An 11,443-nucleotide genomic window follows, 5' to 3' on the forward strand; every position below is an offset into this window, starting at 1 on the left:
AAGTGTTGCAGCTTCTTAAGCAACAAATGGCACAACAGCAGAAATTAATGGAGCAGCTGATGAGTCAGCAGCAAGTTTCGTTCCAGCCGCAGCAGATTGATCCGCCTCCGCAGCCAACCCCCAGCAACCCCGAACAAATTTTGGACACCATTGCGAACCAAATCGTGGAATTCCGTTTCGAACCCGATTCGGGAATAACATTCGAGGCCTGGTTCGCCCGCTATGAAGATTTGCTGACCAAAGATGCTTCAAGGCTCGAAGATGCTGCCAGAGTTCGCCTTCTGATTCGTAAGTTGGGTCCCACGGAACACGAGAGATTAACAAATTTTCTTTTGCCTAGCTTGCCACGCGATTTCACCTTCGACGCCATCGTGGACAAACTAAAAAAGCTTTTTGGCAAAATGGAGTCGCTTCTCAGCAAACGTTATAAATGTTTCAACATTGCAAAGCACGCTCGGAGGATATGCTGACCTTCGCCTGCCGCGTAAACCGTGCTTGTGTAGATTTTGAGTTGTCGAAAATGACGGAAGATCAACTCAAAAGCCTGGTGTTCGTGTGTGGCCTCAGGGAAGACGAAGACGCTGAAAGCCGTACTCGCCTTTTGTCTCGCATCGAGGAAAAATGTGATATCACTCTCGAGCAGCTGTCTGCCGAATGCCAGCGAGTGGCTAACCTTAAGAAGGACAGTGCGATGATTGCTGATTGCGGTGAACGTGTTCTAGCGGTAAAAAGCAGTCATCAACGACGTTATCCGTACCATCCGCAGTCGAACGGACAGGCGGAAAGATTTGTCGATACGTTCAAGCGAGCTCTGGCCAAGATAAGAAATAGTAGAACGTCTCTGCAAGAATCTCTAGATATATTTTTACAAACATACCGGACGACTCCTAACTTCCAAAACCCGCAACATCAGTCTCCAGCGGATGTAATGTTTGGCAGATCCATTAGAACATGTTTTGAGCTTCTTCGTCCACCTTCCAAAATGCAGTATGAATCGTCTATGAATACCAGCAGAGTTTTTGCGAGGGACGATCTGGTTTACGCGAAGCTTTATCATCGCAATGGTTGGAAATGGGTTCCCGCAGTGGTAGTTCAGAAGCGCGGCAACGTCATGTACAAACTAAACACAGGTCAACGGATGATTATCAGTCATGTGAACCAGTTGAAGCGCCGCGGCAACAGCATCGAGCAGCTTGATACCGAAACTGCATCCGCGTTACCACTTGAAGTGTTGCTAGAGGCATGGAACCCATCGTCATCGTCATCGTCATCGTCATCGTCATCGTCATCGTCATCGTCATCGTCATCGTCATCGTCATCGTCATCGTCATCGTCATCGTCATCGTCATCGTCATCGTCATCGTCATCGTCATCGTCATCGTCATCGTCATCGTCATCGTCATCGTCATCGTCATCGTCATCGTCATCGTCATCGTCATCGTCATCGTCATCGTCATCGTCATCGTCATCGTCATCGTCATCGTCATCGTCATCGTCAGCGTCCGTGTCGCAGCCCATCTCGGCTAACAGTAGGCCGCAATCGTCATCAACAGTACCTTTGAATCCCGTTTTACCAGCACAACCAATGGAACCGGTCCCGCATGCTTCTCGTTCGTCGGAATCTAAGAAGGTACCTCTGCCTCGACGCTCTTCTCGTATAAGAAGAGTTCCGCGAAGGCTCCGCCCGTACTTTCTATCCTAAAGCGGGGAGATGTTGTGGAGACGGACAGCGTCGCGCAACATTGTGGCTCTGGGTTGTTCGCAGAGTGCGACAGCCCTGGACGTCACCCGAGCTGTCCGTCGAGGGCGACCATGTGACGGAGCGAAAGGGCCGCGCCATCGCGGCTAGGGCACGACGGCCGTTCACCCGGGGCATTCGGTTCTCGGGTGATCAACGAGTGCGGTAACCGTTACGCGGCTGCGCCGAGGTTTTTACGTTTCAACAAGTATTTAATGTGTTAGGAATAAAGTTTGCATGTTTTGTTTGTAACCTTTTAATTGTGCTTAGTTCAGTGGTTTATTCAAATAAGTGAACGGACATCCGAACACAACAGTACTGTTGTATGGTTTAGCATTGAAGTTATGCATCACTAGAACTAGAACGGCGATACGATTGTTTAAATGCTAAACTCCAACGGAAATCACCAGCACTGAAGCAAGTGAGATTTGAGTAATGGTCATTGGTGTTGATACCCACGTATCTGACCACACGACCATTCATATAGATTTTTGCTCAGAAAGTTAGAAGGCTATATAGGTCATGATAAGATGAAACTTGCAAGAAAAACACATTGCAAGAAAAGGATAGCAATATAATGATGAGTTGTAATACGCCATCTATTGATCAAACCAATGAAGCTGTGGAGCTTTCATTTTTTTTTTCTATGGATATTCAATTTTCCAGTCGTTTAAGCTTAATCTGTGGCGCTTGGGACGGGCCTTAGCCAGAGAGCTTGAGTCGTTTAGAGCGAGTCCATGTGCGCGAAAGAGATGGTACGACAAATCGAGCGAGAACATACACTCCTCAGTATATGATGCGCGTAGATTGTCACCAACACAACGAAAGGCTTATGGACAAAGCAAGGTGGATTAAAAATATCAGGTGGTGGATTAGGGCCTTTGGGGGGTCGCCATAGTTGAGGGACTTTACGTCATTTTAGAACCGTTGACCATTGGTTTCCGCACACAAAGCATAGCAAATATAACAGATTTCTTTGTTATTATGTGCATTTTAGTGTGTCTATTGATTTTATCGAAAAAACGTAATATATTTACAAAAGATTTGATGATTTTTTTATGCACGAAATTTAAAATCATGCTAGCATGAGTTCTAATCTCAAGTAAATTGTCCATGCGGCTCGTAGATAATGAGGAATTAATGTAAAAATTGAAAAAAAAATAGTGATTTCTTAATTTTTATCATCAAAAATGTCGAAAACACAAAGAATTCTAGAATAAATTTACAGAATAACACAAAATAACACACTTTAATGTATGTTTCAATGTTAAATAAGAACTCACAAAGTCCAAAATATATTTTTAAAGAATATTGATTCGAAAAAATGGGGTAGATAAATTATATGAACAAATTTAATTAATGTAAACAAAGTTTGAATCCTGGGAACCTTACGTCAAGTGACGAATTGTCAAAATGCACTAGAGTCCACCACCTGATATTTTTAAATTCACCTTGGGACAAAGGTTGACGAAGTGTTTGGAGTGAAATGGGAGAAGGGGGCACAGAAGCTCATCTCGAAACGAGCACTGTAAGCGAGTAAAGGATGGCTAGAGAAAATAAACGAGATGCAGCAATTTTTGAACGTCAAAAACACTCGCCTTGCCCAACGGGATTCAATTTTTTGACGGTTCCAGGGTAGCTGTTGGGGGCTTCGAGTTGGCATCTTTTGCGGTGTTTGTTATGATTTTGTGTAGAGTAGAAAATAAAAGTTTGTATTCGTTCTTTCAATGTTTACCATCACCGACTATGATTATGATTGCACGAAAAAGTGTCGTCTAGTGAGACATGGTAACGCCATCACGGCGGCCCTTACCAAGCGCGCTGTTTCGGACGAGTTGCTGGCTGCATACATCGCCAAAACATGTCGCAACTTTACCCACGTCCTCGACGAATATGGTCGATCGGCACTGCATATGGCCGCTTCGGTCGGTCGTTCGGCCATCGTCGAATGGTTAATAAACCAGGTAGGATAGCAATTACAAGCAACCTGAGAGCAGAATGTTTACACACGCCCTGTGGAATTGTGTTTCAGGGAGCCAGTATAACGCAAAAGGATCTAGAGTCCGGTCATACGCCGCTGCACCGTGCCATGTACTATGGCAACGTCGGAGCGGCTGTTGCGCTTGTTAAGCATGGTGCGGCACTCGATGCGCCGGATGAAGACTTCGTTAATCCGATGCAGCTGTGCAGCAATGTGTCTGAGCAGCGGGCCAGCAAGGACAGTGGTGAGCGTATTGCAATCGGATCCGAGCTGATGATCTGGGGACAGAACAAAAATTACAACCTAGGCATTGGAAACGCACAGGATAAAGGCAATCCCGAGAGCATGGAGTATTTCCGCAAAACGCGTACCACCATCCGGAAGCTAGAGATCAGCTCGTACCATAGCGTGTTTTTGACACACAAAATGGGAGAGTTGTATGCCGCAGGTCATGGCGTCGGAGGACGGCTGGGTCTCGGAATGGAGGACACCATCGCCTACCCGATGAAGGTCCCGGTGCCGCTGAGAGATAACGAGCGTATTACGGACATTGCCGCGGCGAAGCATCATACCCTCATCCTGACAGATAATAATCACGTAGGCGCTTGCACGCAGATTTGCGATTGGATCTAAGCAGAAGAAGAAAAAAAAACGTTGAAGTTTTCTTTCCCGCATTGCAGATTTATTCTTGTGGCGAGAACAAGCACTGCCAACTGGGACTAAAGCCACCGCCAGCAAATCTGCTTAGCTTCAAGGAGATTACGGGTCATTCCAGCTTATCGTAAGTTCACTCGTTTCAGCGGCAATTTTACAGTAGAACTTAAACCTGGTGGCTTTACATTTACATCTTTACAGAGGGAAAACAATCAAGCGTGTCATTGCGATGGACTACCATTCGATCGCCGTCCTGGAGGCGGACATTTATGTGTGGGGTCTTAACGGCGGTCAGTTTGGCTTGAAGCGAGATTCTCGCAGTGACATGATCGTGCTGCCGAAACCGATCCCGCTAATACCGGAGGGAACGATGCTCAAGGATGATGGTAGCGCCATAAAGCGTGACACCACCATCAAGCTGATCGAGTCAAGCAATGGAGCCATCGTTGTGTATACGATGAAAAACTTTCTGCACATTTTCAGTGGCTTCAAGGTGAAAACCTACAAAAAGCCCTTGTAAGTGTGTTTGTGGTGCGGCGGAAATGCTTTTTGCATATTATTTTTCTGATCATTTCCTTTATCGATCGTTTCTAGAATGGAGAAAATAGAATGCCTCTCGGTGGCGGGTGGCGAGCTGCAAACCGAACAGGAGGACGTTGTGAAACGTTCAGGGGATCTGCGTGTGCTAGTCTTTACAACGTCCCGTAACATCTACATCTGGTACGAAGATTGCCAACAGTTTGTGCGGTGCGTGTTTGCCCAGTCGCGCAATCTGGAGGTGGAAAAGATTCGCTGGTGCTCACAGAACGCCCTGGTGCTGCTGCTTGGCAATCTGTACCAGGGCATCATCACCAACAAGCTGCCCCGTTCGGCAAAGCACCAGTTCAGCGAGTTCAAGGAAACGTGCACACGCAAGGAGCTGTGCGAAACAATGCAAAGCCGCATAGAGCTTCGGCGCATACGCAATTTGTGCAACGTGGTGGATTTTGCTTGCGATGCGGATGGTGAGAACTACGCCGCATTGGTGGAGAATACGCGACGCTGCTTTTGCGTGCCGGAGTTGGTAGAATCGAACTACGATTACGGCACATTGTTAGCCGACACCACCGAAATGGACGGTGTGCACGATGTGGTGTTCTACGTCGAAGGTGAACCGTTTCCTAGCCACCGTTTCATCCTGTATCATCGTTCGGAAGCGCTGCGTACACTGTTGCAGCAGCACCCAGCACAGAAAGAATACGATCTACAGGACTACGGGTTCGCGGGCATGACGACGGGAGCGTTTCGACTAATCATGCGTTATCTCTACACCAATCAACTTATCGCACGGGCGGACGTCGAACGATTACTGATAAAACCAGGCACAGATCCGACCGAGGTACGAACTTCTGAACTAAGTGGCATGTGTCGCAAACTAAAGGAACAGTTCGACAAGCTCCAACTGGATGTCTTATCACAATCGGTTAAAACGTGAGTATAAATGATGATAACGCCGCGAATTGTTTTCAACTTGCCATTGTATACGTGCTTTCAGCTTACAAGTCGAGCCTCCTATCGAACCGTTTCCGAAGCTGCGGCACGATTCCTACCCGGAGCTGTACGACATTGCCATTGAGCTGCAGGACGACAAGAAGCTTCGTGCGCACAAATGTGTGTTGGTCGCACGGCTCGACTATTTCAACATGATGTTTGCCCACAGCTGGATGGAAAAGCGCACAACGGTCGACCTGCGGACGGTGCCGCGTGAGTATATGGACGTTATCGTACCCTTCCTGTACGATAATGATTATGGGCGCGTTCGAAGGCAACGTTACTCGGAGAATTTTATTCTGAGCATGATCATCATATGCGATCAGTTTCTGATCGAAGAGCTTAAAAGCATCTTCGAGACGATCCTCGGCCAACGTGTGCACCTGCGCAACGTGGGCGAATTGCTCGAGTTTGCCTACCAGTACAACTGCGAAGTGCTAAAGAGCGTGTGTATGCAGTATGTCAGTGTAAACTTTGCCCGGCTGCTCGAGTGGCATTTACTGGACGGGCTAGATCCCACCATGCTGGCACAGATCGATCGGTTTTATAAGGAATTCTTCCGCCTGTCCGATTGCCGTACGATCACTCCCTTTGCGGATGCGATAGGCGACGAGGAGCTGGAACAGTTTGTGAGCGACTTCCGGATCGATCTCGAACAGAAGGCGACAGACCACCCACCGAATGCGTCCGAACGCTCCGCCAAACTAACTCCGAAGGGTAAACAGAACAATATGCCCGCTCTCTCGAAGCTGCAGCGCGAGAAAAGAAACTATGAAAAGGAAGCGATGGCGTACCTGGAACGGTTGGTGCTGGAAGAAGCCGCTGCCGTGAAGGAACGAAAGACTTCGGCCAGCAAGACAACCAACAACGCTTCTTCCATCTACAGTCCACCCTCGTACAAGGACGATAAATCTCCCGATCGCCCGGTGCCGGAGGAACGATCGGCGAACAAATCGTGGCAAACGGTGTCGGCCGATGCGAAACGGAAAGCTGCCCTTACTGCCGCCCTGCGTGCGAACGAACTCATGAAGGAGGAAGCGAAACAGCCGGCTAACGAAAGCTTCGCCAGCCTTCGAACGGTGCTGGAGCGTAGTCCTACAGCTCCGCAGCTGATACCGGTCCGGTCGCCCGATGAAGGGTACGAATCGGCTAGCAACGTGCCGCGAGCGGCTACACTCAATCTGAGTGACTTTACCCTTCAAAACGGGCGATTGTCGCAAAAGCAGCGCAAGCGACTCAATTCGGAAAAGTCCAGGTTGGCCAAATCGGCCAGCCAGGAGGCAAACGGACAACCGCAAACGCCTGAAATGCCAGTAGTGAACCCGTGGAAAAATGTCGCGAGTCCACCGGCAGCGGATCTGTTTAAATCCGGTGCCGATCCAGTCCTGGGTTCCGATACGGCATTATCCGCCCGTAGACAGCGGAAGAGCAGCACAAACGAGCAGAGCAAAGCTGTCGGATTGCAGCAGCCGGACGACGACATGTTTCCTGCAATTAATTCGACGGAAGACCAAACCACCGGTACAACGGCCGTTAGCGTGCATCCTCAGCGGCATCGGCAGCGAAGCTCTCGGTACAGCGAGGGAGAGACCGATTTTAACGTGATTCTAGAAGACGAACGACGGCAAAAGCGCTACTTTGAGAAGATCAAATCGAAGTCCCTCGTTGATACGCAAATCGAGGAGCAGGCTATCGAAGAGCTGCGCGCATTCTACAACGTGGACCATGTGTTCGATGAAACCATCACTATCGAACGCTATCGACCGCCGTTGTTGGAGAATGGGCCGAACTTAGCGGTGTGGCAATATCGGTAAAGTTACCGGGGGTGACGGGGTATCCCAACCCAACCATGATACTATGAGCTCACTTGCAAAACCTGTATTTTGATATCAGGGGGTTTCTACTGTAATTTTCTGTGTATTTATGTGAATAGAGTGACATTATGCGCAGCATCAAAGTAAATTTGTTCGTATATTTAAGGTTGGAAAGAAATGGGCGAGTAGCGTCTGTTCCCGACGCGGTAGTGCGTCAAATCGATACTATTTTCTGCAAGAATTGTCTAAAGCAAAATAAATTAATATTTTGCTAAAAAAAATTACAGAAACAGTATAAAAGACACGGTATATTTCAGCATGAATCGTGTTACTCAGATAATCAAATAAATAACATTAAATCAAAATAACCATTTAAAAATGATATTCGATTTACGCGAATGTCTTAGGAATACATAAACCGCGTAAATTGAAAATAGACTGTACTAGTTAATTAGATCCGGTTACAGAGCTAAGAAACGTAATTCCGAAGTGCTCCATCAATCTAATGGGCATCGCAAGAGAAACCGATTCGGAACCCATACTGCTGCTGAAACTGATCATGATCCCATACCGGTTTTGAAACTGATTCTGACCCCATCCCGGTACTGGAACCGAACTCATCCTGAAACTAAGTCCTCAAGCTGGTACTGAACCCACATTAGACTCACAAAACCCGTAGCGGTCTGTTAACGGAATACAGTCTGAACTCACTGGTTGAACTTCGATTCCCTTCCAACTATTGAACATGTACTTTTTAGTTGGCACGTTTTTCCATACCGTTTCATTCCATTGACGATGGAGAGCTAAAATTTTGAGTTATCGTTATCAGTCTTTGAGGCAGTTTCCAATGACCGATCGATGACGACCGATAGTTCATTCTGTGCAATGATTCACCGATGAACAGGTTTTTGGTTCATTTTTAGCCTAAAATTGTCCACTGGGAGACCGTTGAAATTCATTTTTGTTCATTTCAGAGTTTTTATAGTTCATTTTGGTTCATTTTTTATTCATTTCATGAATTTTTTGTTTCCTGGATCGTGTTATACATATAACTGAAGTTCATTTTTGTTCATCAAGTTCATCGTAAACTATCGATCATCAACGATCGTTGGTCAGAAAGGGTCTCTACGTATCGCGAATGATAACGATAATGATAACGTGTACGAAACGAATTCGACAGCAAGACTTGCACTGGTGAACTAACAGGTTGTTAAACCTTAAACATAGATCAATATAAATAACAATACAGAAAGAAAGTCCAACTTCTTGTTATTTTCTCGTTTTTGTTCCGTTGTCTTTATTGTTGAAATCAATGTTTTATATGCGTTTTGCTCTTTCTCTCCTTCCTCTTTCATCGTTTCTTTACCGTTGTTGTTCTTGTTGTTGATGTGTGTCGCCGTGTGTGGTTGGATTAATTATGTTTTAAGTGTGTTGTTGTTTGCATTTCTAGCTTGCATGCTGCTTTGATTTGTTTTCTTCTCCTACTTCTTTGTTAAATGTGTTTTGTGTGTGTTTTAATTATGTTCTTTCAGATTATTTGCTCCTTCTCAAATAGGGTGCGCTAATAGCGGCGACCGAGACTTTTCACACCTTTTTTCTTCCCTTTCTTCATCCTCTGCTGTGTTGTTATCGGAGTTTCAGCTCAGTGCATTGACGCTACGATATTCATAAGCGATCACACCTCTCACCTATATTATATTTACTTGTTTGTTTTTTTTTTAATTTGCAAATCTTATACTGTTTTAACTGGTGCTTTTCACAAGGTTTTATGTTTAACCAGTTGATGCGCGACAGCTGCGCATGTATCTTTATAGTGATTCTAGCTAACACTTCCGCTGCTGCTACGTCTGTTTGCTTTATATATGCTAGTTGTGTGTTTTTATGCTTGCGTGTAACATTGTGCCTTGTTCGCTTGCATCTGTTTCACTGCATTTTTTTTTCTTCTTTTGTTGAGTATTATTGTTTTTGCTGTAGCTGTGTTATGTGTGTTATTGTTTATCCATCTTTCCATTGCCATTTACCATTCCTCCATCATTCCATTGCACCACACCACTTCGCGGACGTTTCGCTTCTCGAGAGGCCGTGTGCACGACCACACCGAGATGATATAAGTTTGCTAATGCGTGTTTAATTATAAAAATATAACATTTTTAGACAAATGTTGTAATCAATCCCTTTCGGACGATATATTGTTCTGCTCTGTACTCTTTTTCTTAAATGAAAGAAGAGAAACGAACATATCATTCTTTCCAACTTATTTGTGAGCATGTTGAGTGAAATATTTAATTTCTTTGCTTGGTGGGAAATAAGACGCAAATGCGGATATTTCCCTCACATCACCAGTGAATATAGTAGCGATGTAAAGCGCACTGCCCATTGAAACGTTGCGATGAAGGTGGCCAATTTTAAAAGAAGTTCAACCGGTAAACGCGATCACTTTCCACTGGTACACGGATGCGTGAGAAAGATTGAAGGAGATTGGCGAGAAAAAGCAAAATATAATAAAAAAATACATTAATAACTCGTGCCCAAATATATTTAGCACCAGCAGTAGCTCACTAAAGCATTTATTTCCTCACGTCGAAGAACAAAGACGTTTTGTTTTCTTTTTATTTAAAAAAAACATGCACGAAAAGCTCCTACGCGCACACCAGCAGTAGTTGTAAAGGTAGAGTTAATGTTTAAATATGGTCGTAAATCCGCCAACGGCATTTTGTTTAATTTTTGTTCACTTTCGCTTTTCCTCTCTCTCTCTCTCTCTCTCTCTCTCTCTCTCTCTCTCTCTCTTTCTCTCTCTCTCTCTCTCTTTATCTTTCTCTCTTTCTCTCTCTCGCTCTCTTTTTTTCTCTCTTTCTCGCTTTTTTTGCTATATAAGTAGCTGTTGTAGTGCAGCGCAGCAACCAGCCGTTTGATGCAAGCGTGAAGGATAGATTCGGGTCGATCAACGCAGGAATCATACGGTTATGTATCACAAAGACACGCACACAGAAACACATACTTCTCTCCTTTACCCTTTACCCAAGATGCGCTGATTATTATTTTATATTACACAAAAGGCGATTCTCAATCGGATGCACAGTTCTATGCCCTCCCACTCATACACTGTTTTATTATCAGCTAATCCAGCAGCAACGAACAATAAGGGCGAAACTGTTACTAAAATGAAACGTAGAACGCAAGGAAAATTTACAACAAAAAAGCAGCAACAGCAGCAGCAGCCTTTTCTCTTGCAAACTGGGGCAAAAGCTATCTTCTCACTGTTGTGTGCATTTTACACTCACGACAACAGCAAACCCGAGAGATCCTTTTCCTGTAGCATTTGGTTGTGGCATCATTTCGTTTATGGCAAAGCACTTAACATCAGCAAATACGGTACACTCTTAGCATCCCACACACTCGCTGTTTCCTATCTCATTACTTCCTACTTCCCCACCTCCCCGTTTGCTCGTTTAATACGGTCCTTAATTCCTGTCCTTCTTTACTACTTATCATAACCGGGCACTCTCTCTCCTCTTCCTCACAAAAGCGTAAAGAAACTTGTAAATATATGTATTTTTATATATGTGGGTGTACTTATATATGTGTCAGTATATGTGTGTGTGTGTAATGTTTTGCGTTCTTCTCTTAACGTTCTTTTGAACTCATGTGCACTTGCATTGTCGAAAGCGGCTCGAAAAGGAGAATCAAAACACGCTCAAGTCGTTAGGATGTAGCGCTCTGTTTAGC

At 45.2% G+C, this 11,443-nt stretch overlaps 1 protein-coding gene across 1 annotated transcript; it reads left to right on the forward strand.

The window, feature by feature from the left end:
* The first annotated feature begins 3,348 nt into the window (after nt 1-3,348).
* LOC1279354 (inhibitor of Bruton tyrosine kinase) lies at nt 3,349-7,860 on the forward strand. The gene is made up of 6 exons (XM_061661888.1): nt 3,349-3,702; nt 3,771-4,316; nt 4,400-4,500; nt 4,575-4,889; nt 4,968-5,843; nt 5,908-7,860. The coding sequence occupies exons 1-6, from the start codon at nt 3,466-3,468 to the stop codon at nt 7,715-7,717; spliced, it is 3,885 nt and encodes a 1,294-aa protein (XP_061517872.1). The 5' UTR covers nt 3,349-3,465; the 3' UTR covers nt 7,718-7,860.
* Nucleotides 7,861-11,443: the final 3,583 nt, after the last annotated feature.

Source organism: Anopheles gambiae, chromosome 3, assembly GCF_943734735.2.
Source record: "Anopheles gambiae chromosome 3, idAnoGambNW_F1_1, whole genome shotgun sequence".
In the NCBI taxonomy this organism is placed as follows: Eukaryota; Metazoa; Arthropoda; class Insecta; order Diptera; family Culicidae; genus Anopheles; species Anopheles gambiae.